General features: G+C 36.9%; 1 protein-coding gene across 2 annotated transcripts in view; it reads left to right on the forward strand.

The window, feature by feature from the left end:
- The first annotated feature begins 78 nt into the window (after positions 1–78).
- LOC105486272 (collagen type XXV alpha 1 chain) overlaps positions 79–23,379 on the forward strand; it is a 507,117-nt gene continuing 483,816 nt past the window's right edge. For both annotated transcript variants that reach the window (XM_011749078.2, XM_011749079.2), the window contains exons 1-2: positions 79–1,065; positions 2,115–2,184. In XM_011749078.2, coding sequence (XP_011747380.2) covers positions 769–1,065; positions 2,115–2,184 — 367 coding nt within the window. In that variant the 5' untranslated portion in view covers positions 79–768. The remainder of the gene's footprint in view (positions 1,066–2,114; positions 2,185–23,379) is intronic.

Below are 23,379 nucleotides of genomic sequence, written 5' to 3' on the forward strand. Positions count from 1 at the left end.
GACGCCGGGCGCCGGGAGGGGGTCGGGGGAGGGACGTCGTGCTCGGAGCGCGCGCGCACTCACACTCACACACACACACTCACACGAGCATCCCGAAGGGTATTTAAGGATCGCGCACGCGGGGTTGCGGAGATCCTTCGTGCAGCCGCGACTTCGGCTTCGCGACTAGCATTGGCTCCTTGGGTTTATTTGGTTTTCCTCTCTTCTCCCCCTTAGCCGCCCCTTTCGCGCTGCGCTCTAGCGTGCTCTCCCAGCCTTTTTGCCTTGAACTGAATGCAGGTGGGAAACAGGTCGGCGTGCTGAAAGACACCGAGTAGGTAGAAATAAGGCAAACTCACAGAGGCGCAACAGGTTCGGTCCTCCGTGGCCGGGGCGAGCCGCGGCCCCGCGCCGTGCCTCGGTAGCCGTCCCTCGGACCCTGAGCGACCGCTGTCGGGGACCTCGGAAGAGGTGTCTGTCCTCTGGGAGTCGGAAGAGCTCTCTGGGTGGGCTTCGTCTTGCTTTTTACCCCACCACCACCCGGTCCCTGGTCTGAGGGTGCTTTTCACTTCCAGCTGGGAGGAGAGAAGAAAGCGGGGATAGTGCACGCCTGCGGGTCTGGACGCTGAGCAAGGCAGGGGTCCATCTCCGCTCGCGGGCTTGACTCCACCAGCTAGTTGTGCAACCACAGGGACTGAACTTTGGAGGAATCGACCTTTTTCTTTCCTTTTAGGATTATTTAAGGTGTAGAGGGTGGGAAGCGAAGCCGAGACGGCCGACCCCGCCACGATGCTGCTGAAGAAGCACGCAGGAAAAGGAGGGGCCCGGGAGCCCGGATCCGAGGACTCGAGCCCTGCCGAGCAGCATTGTGCCCGGACCATGTCACCGTGCGCCTTCCTGGCGGCTCTTCTGTCAGTGGTAGCCGTGGTGTCTTGCCTGTACCTGGGTGTGAAAACCAACAACCTCCAGGCGAGGATCGCCGCTCTCGAATCCGCCAAAGGGGCCCCTTCCATTCATCTGCTGCCTGATACCCTGGATCAGCTCAAGGCTATGGTGCAAGAGAAAGTGGAGCGACTTCTGGCTCAGGTGTGAGAGGCTGGGGTATTTTGCATCTTGTACAAGCGTGACTCTGTGTGCATGACTAGCCGCTACCCTTACTGTACGCAAACTTGGTGTGGCTGTGTGTGTGCGTGCGCGTGCGTGTGTTAGGCAAGGATCTATGCTCACTGTAGCATATATTTATATGTGCACATCCCTTGATATCCCCATCCCTATTTCTAATCTTCCCTCACTCTCTCTTAATGTTTGCATATTAAACATATAGGAAGTTCTAAAAGGGGGAAAGGGCATTTTACCTCTTTTTAGTTATCCTAAGTCACATGTGAGGCTTTCCCAATTGTGGAGAGAATATTTCTTGCAGAAATAGCATCTATTAAATCTTTTACATGTTATAAGATGGTTACGGTCATAGATATTAATATACAAAAAAGGTAATCACTCTTAAATGTAAAATAATCTCATGTATAATGTAAGGTCAATAATTTCACACCTTCAATCTTTTCATATTAAAAGTTTAAACGTTTTTTTAAAAGTAGCTTTATTTTTGGTAAAGGTTGCAGTGCCGGAGTATTTATGAATGCAGAGCCCTTGGAGTTGAGAGTTGAAAGGAATCTATGTTATGTTTAAGGGCAACTTTAGACTAGAGTAAGGGGGTTTTCTGGAACCTTACCCTAGCGGGGAGCCTATTTGGCAGTTGTTGCAGCCTAGCATGATAAAGCAGTTGACCTTCATGTATAAAATATTGGCTGTTATTGGTAAGCCACAGCTTACCTAGTACTGCAACATTTTAGTGCTAGGTTTTTACATTGACTGCATATGAGGGAGAGAGTGGTGGTAGGGAAGAATGGAGAAAGATGTTACACAAGTCCAGCAATGTTGATACCCTATCAGTGGTCATTGTCTTTTTTTAGGGCTTAGGCATGGTTACTTTCTTGACTAGAGTCCAAGTACTTATGTAAATGTTAATTATGCAGGTTATGAAATGCCGGTAAATCAGGCGTATGGCCAGAGTCCCTAAAGACTCCATGTCTCTACAGTGCTACTGATGATTGTTAATAACTCTTCTTTTCCTACAGAAATCCTATGAACATATGGCTAAAATAAGAATCGCAAGAGAAGCACCTTCAGAATGTAACTGCCCAGCAGGTAAAATGGAACTTCTTTAACAAGGTTTCCTCCAGAGCAGAGCATTTTAAGACAAAGGTCCTGTGTCTGTCAAGTCTACCTGTAATAATAGTAAAGAAAGAATGCAGACTGCAACTTGCTTTAATAAAATCAACATGTCTCATTCAGAAGGATGGAAAATAAAGCCCCAAATATTATTTTAAGCAGCATACCAAGGCCTGTTGTGGGAAAGCAAAGGAGATAGAGATAATCACCAAAGAAAATATAGGCAAGGTGATGTACAAAAACAAACATCTTAGATTCACAAATTGAAAAATATTCTTCAATTAAATTGTCTTAATGTCCACCGTGAAAAGGACTGTAGAACTGTTAGATTCTGAATTCCTGGCTCGCTCATATTGCGTTAGTGCAGATTTTTTTTTTTTTTTTTGGTTTATTCCCTTTGGCATACGATTATGTTAGTAAACCACCTTCACTTCCTTTCCTGCTGTTTCTATTCTCTTAAAAAGATTCCATCTCCTATTCTATAGCTAGAGATGATGACTGAAAGAAAATCAGTTCTTTGTCTTGAGCTTCCCATTACAAACTCTTGCATTCTCAATGACTTTTGAAGAAGAGGCTCTTATACTTTTACCTTTTTTTTCTGTGTAGCTTCAGGGAACTATATTAAAGACAGCATATTAGTAGAAGGACAGGGAAGAAGGACATAATGAATAAGACCCCCTGGGTAATCATTAAGTCTTCCTTCATGTACCTTTGAGGGCTTGGTAGTTATCTCAGACCTGACAATTTAGAAGCCCTTGGAATATGGCCATTGGAAACATCTAGTGGATTCAACTCATATAAGTCATGGAAAACTCCCATGAGTTGAGATGTTTATTTCAGATAAACATTGTTAACACATTTGTGAATATGATAGTTTCTTTTATCATCACTCATGGAAAGTGAGTCTCTTAAAATTTCTTTAGTATTAAGGAACATGATACTTAGGTACTTATATATGAAAAGGCAAGTTCTTGTTTTTTTCATATTCTGAAACCTTTTCCCCCTCATGATAACTTGTTTTGGCACAGCTAAACAAGGCACCACATTTAGAAATTTTAAATGTCAACTCCAGGTTGTACATTATACAAATTTTACTATTTATATTCTGTTAAATATTTGAACATAAGAGAGTTATATTTTTTAAATGAAGCCCTTTTGAGTGAGAAGACATATACGTTAGGTACCAGAAAAACAAAGAGTTAACCTTTGACAGTGTAGGTCTCATTCTTAGTTGTTTTAAGTTGGAAAATATCTCAGAAGTCAAATATTCAAGGAAGGCACTTTTCTTGTGCGGGAATTAACTCACAACCACCTCATCAGCCTGTAGGGATTATTTAAATTCCCAGGACAGTTGGTACAGAACTTCACTGATCATACCACTTAGAGTCCAGCATTTTTTCGTATACGGTATTCTTACTAGCTCTGTGAACAATAGCTAGTGCTTAATTAATATGATTCTTAATGAACTTAGTAAAAATAGAAAAATGACAACCACAGCATTGAGTTCTATTTTTTGAGAAGATATAATTGTTTCAGGATGTTTAATGTAGGCTAGCTACGAAGTCTAACTTGTAATCTAAAAGAAATCTATTACATTTAAAATTTACTGTATATTATCTTGGATTATTTTGGACCATTTTTCATCTTAGCATGTTAATGTAATAATAAATGGAGATTTCCTAGGCTTTTTTGTTGGCTCCCACTAATAGCTGCTTTACCTCTTGCCACCACTAGAGCTCCACATTACATCAATTTTTACCTGGCAACTTTCGAGGTAAACATTTGAAGGTGTGCATTCTAATATGCAGAATCAAGCAGGTTTCTTGCTGACAAACTGCTATGATGGAAACACTACCTTTGGCTTGAGGAATAATCAGACATCATCAAAATAAGGACATTATGTTGAAAATAATATCCTGGGGAAAACTCGTTATTTCGAATTATGGTCTGTGAAGAATTGTTTTAGGGAATGAACGGGCTGACCAAGAGGATTAGAAAAGAGATTCAGCACTTCCACCTGGTTTGGCTCTAACCCTGGTTTGCAGTGACTAAGAGATGTCACCTAGACATCTGTTTGTAGGGCAGAGTGAGACAAGTCTGTGACCTCAGCTCAGTTCCTGTGGACAGATGCCTACCCCTTGAAGTTGACACTCTTGTTGACAGTTTCAGTCACAGAGCCAAGGACTGATAGCAAAGAAGCAATGCTGTGTTGTTTGCGTTCACTCTAATTGCTCTTGATAGAACTCAATCCCAGTGAGGTTTATTCAGGTAGGCTCTAAGGTAATCATAGAATTTATAGATATATTTTTATGCACAAGAAGGAACCTCTGTGAGGGAGAGATGAAAAAGACAGTTTTTAAAAAATGGCTTCTAATGGCAGGGGATGTACTCTCTAATTTAATTTTCACAAGGACCCTGAGTTAAGTATTAGTAATCTCATTTTATAGATGAGGAAACTGAGATTCAGAGAAGATGATTAATTTAACATAGTAAAGGCAAGGTCAGGATTCATGCCCACATCTGATAGAACCAAAAGCCCAGTCTACCAAGGAATAGAGAATAAGTATAGGTTTTGAACCTGGATAATTCTGGATTGGAATCTTGGATCTGGTACTAAATAACTGTGTGACATTGGTAAAACTAATGAACTTTCCTATGTTCTAATTTCCTCATCTGCAAAAAAAACAAAAAACAAAAAACAAAAAACAAACAAACAAAAAAACAAGGAAAAAAAGACTAATAATACCTTCCTTATGGTAAGCGTTTACCTAAATAGTCTGGCATATTAGTGGCTATCCATTAGACAATAGCAATTACTATTCTTTTTAGTATATTATATGCTACTTAGCTCTACTGTGATCTACAGAGACATAAGAAATAGGTGGGAAAACTGAGACCTGGAGATATTGTATAATTTGCTAAAAACCCAGTGGCTAACTAATGGCAGGTTTGGACTAGAACACTATACTTAATTAAATAAATATATCTGTAGATTATTCATGCAGATAACCATACTGGTCAGTATTTCTTGGTGCTATATAAATATTGGTTCTTTTTTGATATTTATATAAGTCTCCTAAATTATTCTTACAAAAATTGCAGGGAAAACTTTTGACCTTTTAGGTAAACCATGGTTGAAGTGGATAGGACCTGGACTTAAAAGACCATGGGGATATTAAAGAATATCTTTACAGTTTTAATACCAGATGTTTACAAAAAGAAATAGCTTAATTGTGTGACTCCTTTTCATTTTTTAACAGCCTATTGCAGTAAAATTTATAATATTTACCTATTTTAAGATTTTAAAAACAGATTTATAGAGTTGGGCAGCCATCACCACAATCCCGTTTTAGATCATCTTGTCACCCTGGGAAACTTGCATTTATTTCTTTCATGCACTCAGAAAAACTCTATTTTAAAAAATATTTGGTTTAAAGAAACCCAAAATAATTTAAAAAATAATAATTTTTAAATTTCCATACAAATTGAAGCTTTATTTAACAGAATATTTGTTTTAGCAGTAGCCAAACCAGAGAAATTCAGCTGGAATCTGTGGCTTGGCCTCTGTAAAATTCAACTCTTAATTGGAGAGAATAAGTTGGCTCTTTGCTATGGCTGTAGAATTTAGTTTTGGGTTCTGTTCTTGGAATCTTACATAAAGTATGCATAAACCAGGCATATCTATGAGAAGGTTTTTATGTTCCAGCTGATGAAGAACACTGGGAGCCAGGCAGCCAACCAAAAGATGTGTAGATCACAAAGCTTTCTGTATCTTACTCATCAGTAGTGTTGCCTGCCCAGGATGTTAGGTATAAGAACCTCTTTGGTATAGTGGAGGAAGAATGAGGATGCGGAATAAAGAATCCAAAGTTCTCATCCTGGCTTTGTCATTAACTTGTTATGTAATTTTGGGAAGTCATTTCCAAGAACACCTCTTACAGTTTCTATTTTCGTATCTCCAAAATAGGAGTGCTGCACAAGAATGATTTTGAAGGGCGTTTGTCAGTTCTTCAGGTTAAATGAAAAGGCTGCTGTATGCCAAATACTGTACTAGACATTGGGAAAATGTTGGTGTACAAGGCAGACTTGGTATCTTCCCTCATGAAGCTTACATTTTGATGAGGATGACAGACAATTCTTTAAAAATGACATGAATATACAGGTATGACAAGTGCAACCAGGAAAAAGTATAGTGGGCTTTGGGGCAGATGACTAAAATCTCTTCCATTTTTGTAAACCCAAAGATTTTATTTTTCTTTTCTCTGGGGAAAATAGAGAAAAAAGTATAATTCTCTTCTAGAAGTTCACAATAGGAGAAAATCTGGTTTCTGATGAAAATAAAAGCTCTAGCAATGGATAAAAAGCTGATTTGCCTTTTAGCTCTCCAAGAATTTATGAACAGATAGAGGTGTACTGATACCTGGTATACTTACCCCATGTGAAACAAAAAAGTCACTTTTAATATGTAAAGGGTTGTTGTAGACAGGAGGAGGATGGCTTATTCTTTTACTTTTCTCCTGAAAATAGGGAGAGTTAGGTTGAATAAGGAGAGAAGCTTCATGTCTGGCTTACTGAACAGTACCACTGGACCTGGCTCCTGTACATTCGTGATAATCATTCCATGTAACACAGCTAGTCATTTGCTTAGAGAATTTAACTAGACATAAAAAACATACAGTAGATAACTTCTGAGGTCTCTCTGTACACTCCAAGTCCATAAAAATGATGGTGTACAAAATAAGAATACAGGTAGGCAAGCAATTCACATAGGCAAGCAAGATTCATAAATGCAAACAATATTGCCCCTGGTGACTGACGTCGTTGTCTGTGTTCTCAGTTTTGGGTGGAAATAAATGTTAACTGTAGCTTGATGGTTGTGTACTCTTTCCCATTGTATAAGAAGAACCTTTAAATTACCTTTCTAACATAAATTTACTTTCTCACATAAAACTTGTGTTTCTTACTATACATGGTTTTTCACTTAGGCTGTATGTTTTTATCCTAACACGCTGCACAGTGAATGGAAAGAGTGCATCAAGTAAGGGAGTAATAATAGATTTTCAATTATGTAAGGTAAAGAATAGTCAGAAACAGTTTGCAGAAAGAAATCAAATTAAAATGCTATAAATTTTATTTAAATGAGAATAGCAGGCATTCCTCTCTTCTTATAAGGCCAAACAATACAATGTGATATCCGAGTGCCTTCAGACATCCATGTTAAATTGTTTCAGTCCTAATGAGTACAACAGTTTGGATGTAACACTTTTAGTTGGTCCAGGAGTGACAGCTGGTAAAAATGCCCAGTCACCCAAAGGGCAAATGACAAATTGTCTCTTGAAGCAATGTTCTTGTTTCTTGGCTTCTCTTGTCTACAAGTTATTAGGAAGCTAATTCTTAAACTACTCTTTTCTCTTTCTTGCCTTAATAATTCTATTTTTTTCATTAGCTGGGAATTACTTAAGAAAAGGGTACAAATTCTGCATAGAGTTTCATTCATTCCAGCTCATTCAAATTATATGTAGACATAAGAAGCCTTTCAGGGCCATAATATCCTACCATGCTTCTGATTGCTTTGTAATTGTACAAAATCAACTATGTGATGTTAATGAAAATAGTATCTGAATGTCAGGCTTAGGTCTAGGGATGAGAAGGGGCATCCTCTTAACAACAGGATTAGGTAAATGGAGAGCTGATGAGGAAATACGTCAGAATCAGGACTGCTTTGCAGCCCGGGGGGCATTTCCTGTTGCAGGGAACCTCACAAGACATTTATCCAAATAACATCAATCTATGTTATCTCTAGTGGAAACCGTCCAAAACCTATCATGAAAAAGGTTTTTATTTCATACTATCACTTTATAAACAATTACTTGGTGGTTTGAAGGAAGCTGAGAATGTGAAAACAATGTATGAGTCAATCTGGTCTGCAGCTATAGCCTAGTATGTGATGGTTAAATATAGACGCATCCCCAGCCTCCCTGGTTTGCCAGTATGGGTGAAGTTTCATGTGGTGGTTTAACACACCATGATATTTAACACTGTTTCCCCGGTTTGTTTTAAAAAATTACTGTGGTGTGCCCGCATACTAAATTCTTAGACATGGATAGTTACTGCTTCATTTGGGATTTATTCAGAAATCTTGCAATTAAGAAATATTATTTTAAAATTGACTGTTTTAAATAAGTATAGAAGAGTGAGAAGCAGAGGCAAGTGGAAATCACCTACAAATTAAAATTGAGCACTTTTCATTGGCATCATGTATTCCTCCAAATGACTATTCTGTGTCATTTAAACGAAAGGAGCCCTTGAGGAAATGACACCAGATGGCAGGTACCCCCCTTTTGTGACCACTAGGAGGAGGAACTGAGCTGAATAGCAGGACTTCCTCTCTTCTGCCTCCTCCTTCCCAGTTAAATCTATAGCTGACTTCTATCTTTTGACTTCTGTTTGCAATGAAAAAGATTCATGGAGGCAGCAAGGAATTTCTTCCACCTATATTTGAAAACTCTAGTGTCCTATCAGCTTTAAGATATTTAGAATAATCTAGTAAATTTCACATTTATATTAGTCAAAATGTTCATTTAGTAGATAAACTCACAGATATGAAGTTTAAGCTACTATCCCAGTAGATAGAATAAATGAACTAAATGTAATTGAACTTACCTGTTGAGGATTTTGTACATTTTGGAATTTCTCAAAATCCAGAATCATTTGGAATCACTGTCATGCTTTTGACATAATTTCATCTAGAGTCTTCATTTCAACTTTAAGTTGCCACATAATATGAGAGTTGAAATGCATTTTTTATTTTTCTTCATATTGTATTCTTTAGTCTTATTGCTAAATTCATCTTTTTGCTATAAAGGCATATTTAGTAGACATACACCTTATTTGTCATGAATGCCAAGTCTATGTCTGTTCATTTGGATGTTAATTATTTAGATTTTAGGAACTCTAGTTTCCTGGATTATGTACACAATATTTTTATTCTTGTATTTGAAATGTGGTCAGCACATTTTAAAACACAATTTTCGCATTTAGGCTAAGTGGCTGAGTAAATTGTATGAATTGTAGCCAGCTCTAGTTTGTACATTATGGTAGTATTGAGAGTCAGAATGCATCTAACTAAAAGTAGCTGATCAGGGAAGGGGTAAAGTCTATTGTTTTCTCTTCTTTACCAAAGAGTTCACATGTAAGGAGAGTAAAAGAGGGGAGGAAAAAGCCTCTTATATTTCCTAGTCTCTCAGAGTCATGTTTCTCTATCATCATATTTAGAAAACTTGATATTTTAGAGTTCTTATTGTTATATAATTCTGGACAATAGTTAGGGAGTCAGAGGAATTCTCCATTATAGCTTTGTATTATACCTCCATTTTTGATCTTTAAGATGCTACAGTGAAATATGTCAGGAAAATTGATCCATTTCTTACTCAGCATTCTGATGTCTTAGGTCAATGCTGGGAGCTATCAAAGGTAAGTTGTTTGTATTACCCTTCTAGGAATTATGAAACCCCAATGTGTCATCTCAGAGACTCCAGATGCCAGCCAGCATTTTAAGATAATATATGATATGATCACAAGATGAAAGTGATTTCCACAAACCACTCAAAAACCAACGCTTTTACTTTAAAGTCATGCCAGAAATGCTGGCCAGTTCTAGGGCTCCTAAGTGAACTTTGGAACACTAAAAATCATTTTTTACTGAAAGAATTAGGGCACAAGGTCAGAGCAGATGACGTTCAAATGGAAAAATGCTTCTTAAATAACTGCTTTTCTCAGGATGGTTATCAACTTGATTGGGAATCAAGTGGGTTAAATGGGTCAAGGACCAAGTGACTTTTGTGGGCAGATCCTGACACATGCTAACTGGTAGGTGGTCTCATGGTATAACTATTCTACTACCAATGTCATTTATGGGCTCACCGCATCCCCTAAACTTCCCTCCAAACCCCTGTAGATATACTGACAGTCTCTTCCCAGATAAGCGATCTCATGGTACAGCTGTATTCCACTACCAATCTCACTCGTGAGCTCCTTGGCAGGGACTCTGGGTTGTATCTGTGTATCTCTAGGACTCATCATAAAGCTCTCTATAGAAGGTTCTCTATAAAATGGCAAGATGTTTATAACGAAGATCTGAAAATGTGGGTTGAGGCTTTTAATGTGGTGCATCACTTTCCATGCATTACTATTCTCATCCCCATGCCTTTTAAACCTTTTCTCTGAGAACTTTGTGAGCCATAACATATTAAAACTAATATAAATCTTGGAGATTAAGTAGTACAGGGATTTTATAACATTTATTTAAAAGGCTGAACCTTTTTAAAAAATGAAATTATATGAGAAACCCCAGCATATGAAATTGCACACAATGTTAGCTACACTGATTGACATCAGAGACTAGAGTGGGGCAGAAGCCAATAGCCTCCATGCTCTTTCTTTCTGCTGCCCACCTCTCTCCCCGATGCTGGCCCCTGAGGCATCTCCAAAGAACCTTAGGACTCTGTAGGACACTATTAGAAAATTATTGAAATTGCAAGCCCCAGAGGACTTACACTTGTCAACACAGAAGTGATCTTTGAAATACTGTACTAGAAGCATGACTAGAAATGATGGTAGTAAAATTATTTATTCAAATTAAAGTCTGAAAATGACTATTGTTGTAATATCATCTCTTTAATGGGTTGGAGTATTCTAGCAAGGAAGCTGATGTAATAATAGTATCACAGGAAAGCTGGGTAAATGCACTGTGTAACTGAGCATGGTACTGTTCACTAGAAAATCTACATCTCACCTCATCCTTTTTCTTAAAGTCTCTTATTTTTTAAGACTTCAAGTCACAATATTGTTCTTGTTCTTCTAATGACAATTTTCTGTTTTTTCAAATTTCTTCCCTTATGTTTTTACTTATTTTTTGATTCTAGATATTCACACAGAGCTTTATTACCAAGTTACAGCAGTTCATTCTTTTAAAATGTATTTACTTAAAGCAGTTGATTTTTTGATGAATAGTTAATATTTAGTCCACGAGGTAGTATATGAAAAATAACTCTTCCCTAAATTATATTATTTATAGAAAATATGTGTTATAAGACTTCTAAGATCTTCTAAAGATATTTCTAAGATCTCTGAGACTTTCTTACTTGATTTGATTTTTGGTTGTGTATGAAAATGATGATGTTTGCATATTGAAATTTAAGTTGATGGCACAATGAGAATACATGAATTGCACATAAATAGTAATAGGAAATATCTCTAGGAATTAACAGGATTTTAGCCAATAGTAAGTGAGATATGCAATACATTTCACATAGAAAGTATAAATCTGGCTACAATCATACTGTAATAAGTACTGCAAAAGAAAAGTTGAAAGACAATACTCTCCCTCACATTGAAATGAATGCCCACTGTCATCAGCAGCACTATTTACTGTATGAGTAGCTAGCTGTGGACAGTTGTTTGGCTAAGTGAAGCACCTTCGTCACTTGTCTGGTAGGACACAGAATGACACAGCAGTTATACAAGTTATCAAGCTTTGGTGAGCAATTTATTTTCTCTTTAATACACAGTCTCGAACTGTAGACTTCAAGGAAGACTGGAAGAGAAAATGACTTCTTTTTTAACTGGTTACTTTGTCTTCTGCAAAAAGACTATCAGTAAAGCAACAAAAATAGGAAAGTTGAACAAGTAATAAAGGCTGGAAAGACCATATAGGCCAAGCTTGTCCAACCCATGTCCCTGCAGGCTGCATGTGGCCCAGGATGGCTTTGAATGTAGTGCAACACAAGTTCGTAAACTTTCTTAAGACATTATGAGTTTTTTTGCAATTTTTTTTTTCTCATTGACTATCGTTAATGTGTGGTCCAAGACAATTCTTCCAATGTGACCCAGGGAAGCCAAAAGATTGGACGCCCCTGATACATGCCAACCAAAGCTATTATAAACTACAAAAAAAGAGATTTAACTAAACTGTATTCCTTAAATTTCCTTCCCAACCCCTATAGATATACTGACAGTTTCCCAGGATTTTAAGCAGCAAGTCTGACAAGTTTGACTTAGTACTACCATACATGTTAAGCATCTGGAAGTTTTTAATTTGAAAAACCCCAAACCTCTAGCATTGAGAAATTACGTCCGTAAAGAGACCAGGACTTTTATGTTCTTGCATATAATTTCCTCTGTACAAAATTATTTAATGCTCCAAGTTTTAGCTACTTCTGGGGATACTTTCCTGAATATTGGGTTGGTTCTGCAACCAAGTTCTGTATGAGGAATGCTGTATATTGGTGGTAAAATTTATGTTACCATTTTTGGTATATTTAAAAAAGGTTCATTTATTTTTATAACAAAAAATGCCTTGAATGGAGAAGTTTCAGGTATACATTCTGTATTCTGTGGGTGAGCACATGACATATTAGATTCAGAATGTCTTTTTTTTTTTGTTGAGACAGAGTCTCGCTTTGTCGCCCAGACTGGAGTGCAGTGGCCGGATCTCAGCTCACTGCAAGCTCCGCCTCCCGGGTTCACGCCATTCTCCTGCCTCAGCCTCCCGAGTAGCTGGGACTACAGACACCCGCCACCTCGCCCGGCTAGGTTTTTGTATTTTTTTTAGTAGAGACGGGGTTTCACCGTGTTAGCCAGGATGGTCTGGATCTCCTGACCTTGTGATCCGCCCGTCTCGGCCTCCCAAAGTGCTGGGATTATAGGCTTGAGCCACCGCGCCCGGCCCAGAATGTCTTTTATTCTTTTAAGCTTTCATCTTTTTGAGCAGAAAACCCTTGCTTCTATCATCAATCCTCAAGAAGAAATCTCAGACAGAGGAATTTTATAATCAGTAACATGTATCCCCTGTATATATGTATCATACATCATTTTTTCTCATCATTTTCAAGTTATTACATCCATACTTTTGTTTATTTGTAATCATATACTGCTAGCATTTTAAACGTTCACACTGTTTCACATTTATAGGATGTGATGAGATTAATAATGTTAATTGGATTCCTAAAGCACCAAGAGTAAATACAGCAAACAGGCCCTCAATCAACAAGCATTGCCCTAATGTGATCCGCGGTTGGCAAGCAGAGTGGACAGGAATGTCTTTGGGAGGTAGCCATATAGCTATGAAACTACAAAAACAGAGGATGTTCTATGTCCCTACATAAGAACCCCATTCTACTCAGGGGGATCTCCTATCTTCCCTCCCCTTCTCTAGCATGGATAGAACCCCTATTTTGCCTCCATTCTGTTGATGACACTTTACCTGGATTACTGTCAGCTTCTGATTTGGAGCTTCATCACCCTTGGGTCCTAAAACCTCTAGACCTTTCCTGGGTGATAGCTATATTCATGATTCAATTTAGCAGCATAACTGAGAAAACATCAATGGCAAATATCAATATTTCTCCCACATTTCAAAAAGTAGCTGATTGTTTTCTCAAAAATTTCTATTAAAATACAAATTTCAAGAAATAAAATTATGAGTTTCATACAGGTGTAAAATTAACAAGTGTTAAAGATTTTACTTAAATCATTAAAGAAGGAACTAGTAAGGTATTATAACCACTTCAAAGGAGAGTTTAAAGACATACATATTTTTAGTTCAGGAATGTTGAAATTGATGTACGAAGGGAGGCAAAACGGACTTTTTCACAGTGGGAAGTCGGTTATACTCAGATAGAGTTTGTATGTCTATAGACAAAAGTGATTTTGTGATATTGTCTACAACTTACACAGTTATAAAATAGCTCTCAAAGAATCAGAATCAGATACATAGGAAAGATGTGCTATAGACAATGCATAGTTTTCCATAGGAGCACACATTTTTCTCTATATGACTAAAGCAACTACATAGGAAACAGTTCTTTAGGTAAGCAAAAAATTTTGTGTATATATGTGTGTGTGTGTGTGTGTGTAATTTAGTATTCCTGGTAGTAATGATTATTTATTATTCTGTTTCATATTCCTAACCTATGGATTTGGGAGACTAAATGGTTTCATTTCTGTTAAAATTAGTTATTTAAAAGACAGTTCCTCTGAGTTTGGGCTTTATATACTTTATCTGCTAGGCCCATGGGGGTGGTGCTAATTGTTATGCTATTGCATTACTGGTATGATTTACATCAGTGTAAAATGGAAAATTGTAACACTGACAATTTGTTTGAGTTGGACACCACTTTGGAAGACTCTGCTTCCTATATTTAGGTACCAATGAATAGTTCCACTAATGTTGAAGAAGGAGTTGCTGACCTCGTCTTTGTGTTTTGGGAAATTATGTACAGGCAGTTACATTAGCCTTTCTCCCTTTTCTGTACTTTCAGGGAACCACCGTATTAATAATAGTGCCTATTGTAAATATTTAATATAAAAAACCTGAAAAGTAAGATATACAAAGGGGTTAAAGATCATCTTTCATCATAACGGATTTTGCAGGGAACCACATTGTGATTAGAAAAGAAAATGTTTGTGAGTAAATCAATTCCATGTTCCTGTCTTATATTTTTCACTGTGTGTATTTAGCAACAGAGCAAACAGAGCATGTTATACTAACTCCATTACTGTATTTAAAATTTTGAGCTCATAAATGACATTTGTTTCGTAATCTACAAAAATATCTAGCCTTTTACTCTAGCAAGGGGTGTAGAGGAGGAAATCCTTAGTTATTCCTGAGCCTGAATAAGGCTGAGGAAGGGGAAGGACTGAAGGACCTTTTTGAATGGAGAAACCATTCATCTGTAGACTGCATTTGCTTGATATGAGCATATGGTTGCCTCTGGGATTTTATACTGCTATTTTGGCCCTCCTGGCTTTGACTTCAGATATCTCATCTCCTAGTTTGTTTTTTTCTTGGATACTTCCAGCCAGTTCCCATCTTACTCATGCATGTGTTGTTGTTTCAGACAACGTTGTTTTTAATCCATGCTTTGAAAAATTTGTCTATTCTTGGCCCATATGTCTCCCATTGGCCTGCCTTGTTTGATCTTGCTTTACCTCTTCTACCCACATGCAGCATTCACTTTATCAGCTCCTCAAACAGCTCGGCCTTCAGCTTCCTCGGTATGTGGATGCTCTCCTCTGCTCTTGCTTGTCTCAGTTGCTGCCACCTCAGCAACTTGGATTTTGGCAGAAAAATGGCTGAAGCTAGATGATGGCCTTGCCTATACATTCTAGGAAGAAAGTATGTCAGAATGGGGGCTATGGGTGAGGGGAATCCATTGAAACTACAGGTGGATTGGTGGATTTAGTAGGGAAATATTTATCTTCATTTAAAAGCAAGTTACATTCTGGTTGTCTCATATTACTAGGTAGAGGAGGGATTAATTATAAATATTAAACATTTTAGATATTAGTATTTAAAAATGATATATTGTGGTTGATAACTGACCTCTGGTATTACCTAACACCAGTAGACTCAGACAAAGGTGAAAGATCATGTGTATAGCAGTCTTTAAAAATTTTTTAAATTAACTAATAAAATGTTTATTGTGACTTACCATGGGTGAGACCCTGTGCCAAATGCCTGACTGTTTAGGGAAATAAGTAGGCTGCTAAACCCTTGTGAAGAGCTAATGGTGTCAGATAAGCAGACTGAAGACTGCAATAGAATTAATAGTTACACAAGTATGGCCTGTAGCCAACCGTATACAATTTTAATGGATTTAAACCTACAATGATCAATGATAATTGGTATTTGAACTCATAATTCCAGTTTACTTTTCATAACTTCAAAAATAGTAACGTGTTATCAGAGAAATTGGTATTTGGATTTTTTTTTTGTGTGTGTATTATGATACTTTGCAGAAATGCTGCTAACACACCAATGAGATGGTTTTTCTGAAGATAAATGATCTCTGCCAGTTGTTAGGTCAACTGTCACATTTTTAACCCTTCCCCAAGATGCCTTCCATGGCAGTTATTGGAGCCTTGCTGGCTCTCCTAAATGTTGGATCAGACTCCATGGTCATGTTTTCTAGCGAAGGCGGCATCTCTGGGTCTTGGTTAGACTCCCTTGGGTTGTAAGAACAGAGATGGAATTAGGTGGCCTTCAGTAACAGTGATATACAGATTTTCAACCTTCCCATTACTGATATTTTGGATTGGTTAATTCTTTATTGTTGGGGGCTGGTCTGTGCATCATAGGATGCTTAGCAGCATCCTTTGTTTCTATCCACTAGATGCCAGTTGCACTCCTTGGCTTCCATAACCAAAACTGTTTCCAGATCTTACCAAATGTCCCAGAGGAAGCAAAAATCATTCCCAGTCGAGAATCATTCTTTACTTATTCCCAGTGAATGAAAAAGGCAAGAATATATACTCTGCAGCTAGTTCTCTTAGAAGAACAGGAAATGAAGGGTAGTCAGAACAGTCAGGATATATGATCATTTTCTCACCAGGAGGCATCCATTTATAGTACCTGCTGGGGCCTAAGAATTTTTATTTCTATTTCTATTGTTTTGTCAAAGCTGTTCTTTCCTCTGCATTGTAGCTGCTTCTGTTGCCTTATGCTCAAGGTGTACCTCAAGGTTGAACTCTTTCTTCGTGTTTGATGATAGTATTGTTATTATTAAATGATCCATGCATATAACAAAAATGCAAATATTTGAATTAAAAGTGATACACAATATACCATCTCTGTTCAGAGGTGTCTGTTGCTATAGTTTGTTGCCTGTTTTCCTAACACAAATTGATTTACATCATTCTTTTCGAAGGCTATACACTATTGTATAATTATACCACAGTTTAATAGTATGACAGATAACTTTTGAAAGTTCAGATAGTATTTCCTGTTTCTAATTTTTCTGTTTCCTGAGGAAGATTACTTTGATTCCTACTTCTCTTCCACCAGCCTCAAGCTGTATATGTGGGAGCCCAGTTAATTCTTCTTGGCTAAGATATTACTGATGTGGTATGCTGCTAATAAATGCTTAAGCACTTAAAAAAAAAAAAAACCCGACAAAAAACAACACAACTCTGATTTGTAGCATTTGCAAGTTTTTCGGTTGTAAATATCCTACCAGTGTTGCTTTCAAGTTAACAAAGTAACATTAGGAAGTGATATTTGAGTGTTTATTAGCTTTGCTTTTAGGGTAATTTTTAAATGGTAAGTTTATAAAATTTGTTTTAATAATCGCTGTATTTAACAGTGGGCTTGCAAAATCCTGAAAGTTGAACCATCAGCTCTCTTGAGTCAGCATTCAGCTTCTCACACCCACTGGCACTGATAATCCCTTTTTTAGATTGTGTGAATTGCATTATTCCTGATAATGTTCTCTCCAAGGGACAATGCTGCCTTGGCTAGTATTTTAGAATCTCAGTGTTGGAGAGAGTGTGTTTGAAGGTTATCTAGACATACATTACATTTGATACTTGAATTCCCTTGATGACATTCTGGCTATAATGGTTGGTGACATAAGTCATTCAATTTATGATTATCATTTGAAATAGTACTTTCAATTTTGGACAAGTTTGTTAGAAAACTTCATCTTTTTGTTAGGTTGAGATTCTTCTCTTTATATAGCATGGATCATTTGACTCTACATACCATTCTCGCTCTACATCATAAAAAACAAGTTGAGTACCTCGGTACTATGATAACTCTTCAAGTATTTAAAGTGACCTATTATATTTCCTATTGATGGTTTTATTTTTAGAATAAATTCCCTTAATTCATTCAGAGGTTCAAGCTCATCTATTTCTTTCTTAAATTTGTGCAATTGATTCTCAATGAAGCTCCAGATGTGGCCTGATGCATATGCAGGAATGGGAGAGAAAAAAACTTCCCTAGTTCTAGAAACTAGACTGCTAAGTAAGGCAGACTAAAATTATAATAACTTTCTTGCTGGTCTCATAATTCTATTGGTTGATACTGAATTTAGCACTGATGAAAATCCTTAAGTATTTTTTATATATGCTGTTAAGTCCTGTCTTCCTCACTCTTTATTGTATAGGATTTTTTTTTCCTGGGTGGGGCATAGGGGGGGCAAATTCAAGACTATGTATGTATTTTTACTAAATATTTATCTATGTTTATAAAACCTAAATCCAGCCTTATCAGAATTTGTTGGAATAATTATTCTTTCAATAAATTTCTAGCTTCCTTTGCCTTCATGTGACTTGGAAATTTGATGAAAACTGACTAATGGTGTTCTCTTCTGATTTTGTAATAAAATACTTAAGCATGAGAGAGTTCAGCACAGAGCCCCATGGTTTTCTGGTAGTTTTTCTCTTTTAGTTGCCAATAATCTATTTATGAGCACCTTTGGAATTGCTTTTTTACAATGATCCATTTACTTGTCTTCTGTGCTTTGCAGTGCTTTCGACTGTGTTCCTCAGAGAACTACTGCTCTTTCTTTTCCCTTTGTTTCGTTTCGTTTCTTTTCTTTTCTTTTCTTTCTTTCTTTCTTTCTTTCTTTCTTTCTTTCTTTCTTTCTTTCTTTCTTTCTTTCTTTCTTTCTTTCTTTCTTTCTCTTTCCTTCCTTCCTTCCTTCCTTCTCCTTCCTTTCCTTCCTTTCCTTCCTTTCTTTCTTTTCTTTCTTTTCTTTCTCCTTCCTTCCTTCCTTCCTTCCTTCCTTCCTTCCTTCCTTCCTTCCTTCCTTCCTTTCTTTCTTTCTTTCTTTCTTTCTTTCTTTCTTTCTTTCTTTCTTTCTTTCTTTCTTTCTCTTCTCTTTCTCTCTTTCTTCTTTCTTTCTTTCTTTCTTTCTTTCTTTCTTTCTTTCTTTCTTTCTTTCTTTTCTTTCTTTCTTTCTTTCTTTCTTTCTTTCTTTCTTTCTTTCTTTCTTTCTTTCTTTCTTTCTTTCTTTCTTTCTTTCTTGTCTCTCTATTTTTTTTTTTTTTTTTTTGACAGAGTCTCTGTCATTTAGGCCAGGCTGGAGTGCACTGGTGTGATCTTGGCTCACTGCAACCTCCACCTCCTGGGTTCAAGTATTTCTCCTACCTCAGTCTCCTGAGTGGCTGGGATTACAGGCACGTGCCACCATGCCTGGCTAATTTTTGTGTTTTTAGTAGAGACGGGGTTTTGCCATGTTGGCCAGACTGGTCTTGAACACCCGACCTCAGGTGATCTGCCCGCCTCGGCCTCCCAAAGTGCTGGGATTACAGGTGTGAGCCACAGCACCTGGTCCCATTTCCACTTTATTGTTAACAAATATTGTAAGGAAGAAGATATCAAGATCAAATAAATCAGAGATACATTAAATTAAACACATACATGCAGATTTATTTACTGTAGGTTTTGTGCCTCGTGAATCTCCAAACTGGAGCATGTAATATAGCTGGAGCATGTAATATAGAATTTCCAAATGTTTTTGGTTATAGAACACTGTTTTTTTTCGCATTTAGATAAAATAATATAACTAAGAGTAAGCTGTTCTGTGGATTGATAGATGTTTTCCCCCAAGGGTATTTGGAGGGAAGTAGTTTGGAGGTTTGCAGAACTTTAGCTGAGATAGTCTAAGGTTAATAAAGAAAGTGTTTCTCAACTTGCAGAAGTAGGGCTTGATGAGTTTCTAGAAAGCAGGAAGAAACGGAAGAGAGGGGGAACAAATGTTAGTATAAATGAAGATACTCTGGGTCAGACTAAAGTCTAAAGCCAGATGGCAAACTCAAATGTCAGACAAGTAACACACTTGTGTGAAGTTTGTTAGACTAGGCTATCTTGCCAGCAGATTGGATTGTAAGACCTACCTAAAAGCATTCAAGTAATTTTTAAAAACACGTTGCCAGCTGATGGGACTCACGCCTGTAGTCCTAGCACTTTGGGATGCCAAAGTGGGAGGATCACTTAAGCACAGGAGTTTGAGACCAGCCTGGTCAACATGGTGAGACCCTTTCTTGAAAAAAAAAAAAAAAAAAAGAAAGAAAAATTAGCTTGGTATGGTGGCATATGCCTGTAATCCCAGCTACCTGGTGGGCTGAGCCAGGAGGATTGCTTGAGCCCGGAAGTTTGAGGCTGTACGAGCCATGGCCACGCCACTGCACTCCAACCTATACAGTAGAGTGAAACCCTTTTTGTTTAGTGAGGTCTAAAGCCTGAACTTCTGCTTTTCGTTCAGTGACCCAACTCAGCTATAGCAGCTATCTAATTCAAATACGCGGAGATATTTTCAGTTTTGGAGAAAAAAAGAAGTAACTTATATTTTATATAAATTTCTCCTTTTCAGCTCAATTATCCTCTCTACTTAATGCTGCTTAGTTTTTGTGTGTGACACATTTCAGAGTATATAGCTAGTTCTTATGTTCATTAAGAATATTATAGTATTTTTCTTTCCTTAAAAATATGATCTTTTTCCTTTTTTTCTTCAGTGCTCTACAATGCATAGAACAATAATAATAAAGTTTAGGTAGTAACTAGTCATAATTAGGTACAATAAATATTTTCGTTTCATCAAAGCCTTTTATGTATAGCCTGAATCAAGTAACCTTAATACGACGTAGCTTAAGTGAGTGTTCTCAAGACTTCACATCTAGAACACATCAAACTTAATATATCTGTGTGCATTGTTGATAATTACCTATAGGTGGAATTACTGATTCTAATTTTATGAACCCGTAATGTGAACAGCTAAATGGCACATTAGCCAGGGAAAGAAAATTCTGATCTCCAGGTATCCCCACCAGCATTGTGGTGAACTCTCAAAGGCAGGGTGATATAACCATAGTATAAATGATTAGCAAATGATATTGAAGAATATCTTTAGCAGTTCTTGACTCTATAAATAGTTAAATGACACCTTCTCAGAATTCCTTCCAAAATCCCTGCTCATTTTTCTACTGTACCACACATCAGTGATGTTTTATTGGGTTCAGCTTTGTCTTTTTTATTATTTTTTCTCATTTTTGTGCAACACCTTTTAGTTCTTTTCCACTTCTGCTACTGGCTCCATTTTTGTGCCTTAGAGGGGAAAACATTATAGTTATCTAAGATCAAAGGAGTATTTTTGTTAATAATAATCACTCTTGACGTTTTGTCCTGAAGATTTTGCAGGAACTTTCGTTTCTGTTGTTCTTACTCTTTGGGGAGCTGGATTTAAAACCCAGCCAGAAATCCATCAACATTTTACTGTGTTTTTTAGAGTAGCTGAAAAATTGCTTAGTATGAATGTCAGTGTTCATATTAAAAAAATGATTTCGTTGAGAGATGAACTAGCTTTAAAAACAAACTTGAAGCAAAAGTATATAATTTAACTGTGCAAATCATCATTTTTCCCATTGAGTTGGTTTTCTGCTGCCTGCAGCATGGCATAATGACATACCCCCTTAGGTTCAGCTAGGAGAATTTATGCTTATATTAAAAATAGCACATTCGATTGTGACTTAGAAAGAGCACTCACTGTTCTTGGGGGCAAGTGTTTCTAAGGAAGAAAGTTTAGTAGTATAACAAACAAAAGTGCTTATATTGCTCTAAAATGAAGGTATAGTTTTAAAAAGAAAACATCCTCTTGTAGTTTTCTTTGCTTAGCATTACTCCTTATTAACTAGATGGGTATAATCTTTTAGACCAGTTTCCTTCAAAATGATTAGATTAATAACCATGGAATAAACATTTAAGAACTTAGAAGTTGCTTTTTCTGTTATCAAATATTTGTTATCAAATATGTTGCTTTGTGCATATAAAATATAGTTTTGAGTAGATTATTAGTAGTTAACACATTGTTATCCCTTTAGGTCACAAGCAGCTCATATCCAGGTACCTTCTAGAAGGGACTGTCTGATCACCTAAACATTCCTAAGGTGGTTTGAGTGGTGGAGTGCTAGTAGAAATTAAAATTTCTACTGTTTGATTAAAAAGGAGCCTAAAACATCAAAATAACTGTTATTTCCATTCCTCCCACTTAAAAAAATACCATATTTATTTGGAATTTAGTTTTTTTTTTTTTTTTTTTTTGCTATTGTAAGAAAAACATAGGAGCTGATGTGGAAATTTGTTCAAGAAAACAGTTTTTGGAGAATGACTTTAAGTCAATTTATAACAACCTTTGCACTGTATGGTTACTTGATTACATGCTGGATAATCAAGAAAAGTTAAGCAATCCCTGATCAGCTTTAGTTTAATTGTAATTTTATTCTCTGAAAACTAGTGAATGGTAACTAGTATATATATTGCTTGTAGTTAACTACACTTATTTAGAGGAGCCCTTTGCATACTGTTTTGTAAAGTGTTTTCTTGTACTCTCCCAATTAATTAATTAATTTCTTTTCCTATTTAATATTAAAGTCTAACATTTTAAGATGTGCTTTGTCTACCTACATATTTATATTTCTTATATCTATAGCTACATGTGTATGTAAACACATACATTTTGTTGAACCATTTGAATGTAAGCTGTAGATATTATGACACTTTACCATTAAGTATTTCAGCCACTTTGGGAGGCTGAGGTGGGCGGATCACGAGGTCAGGAGTTTGAGATCAGCCTGGCCAACATGGTGGAACCCCATCTCTACTAAAAATACAAAAAATTAGTCAGGTGTGGTGGTGCGTGCCTGTAGTCCCAGCTACTTGGGAGGCTGAGGCAGGAGAATCGCTTGAACCCAGTAGGTGGAGGTTGCAGTGAGCGGAGATCTTGCCATTGCACTCCAGCCTGGGTGACAGAGCAAGACTCTGTCTCAGAAAAAAAAATTTCAGCATGAATTTTATAAAGATATAACCACAATACTCTAATCATACCTAAGAAAATAATTTCCTAATGTCATCTAATATTCAGTATACGTTCAGGTTTCTAGCACTGTCTCATGAATGTCTTTATAGCTAACTTTACTCCCCCAGACTAAGATCTACTCAAGATTTATGCATTGTATTTGTTAGAACGTTCTATGTTCTCAATTTATTTGTTTATGCATGGTGTTATTTCACTTGTCTGCTATTTCTTATGTACCTGTAAACTTGATAAGATTCAGGTTAAACATTTTTGGCAAGAGTATTTTATAGATTATGCTGTCTCATCTTTTGCTGCTTTAATATCTGAGTAGAATTCTATTGAATGGATGTGTAATTTCTAAAATACTCTGAATTGATGGATATTTGAGGTGTTTCTTGTCTCTAAACTTCTTTTGAACATATAGTAATGCACGATGGTGATCAAGAGAAAGTAAGCCTCCACATTTAATTATGTTGTCATTTTCATTGGTCGGTCCTGTGAAGTGTTTAACATTTTAAATTTTTATGTTTGTTTC

The sequence above is a fragment of the Macaca nemestrina genome, chromosome 3 (assembly GCF_043159975.1).
Source record: "Macaca nemestrina isolate mMacNem1 chromosome 3, mMacNem.hap1, whole genome shotgun sequence".
In the NCBI taxonomy this organism is placed as follows: domain Eukaryota; kingdom Metazoa; phylum Chordata; class Mammalia; order Primates; family Cercopithecidae; genus Macaca; species Macaca nemestrina.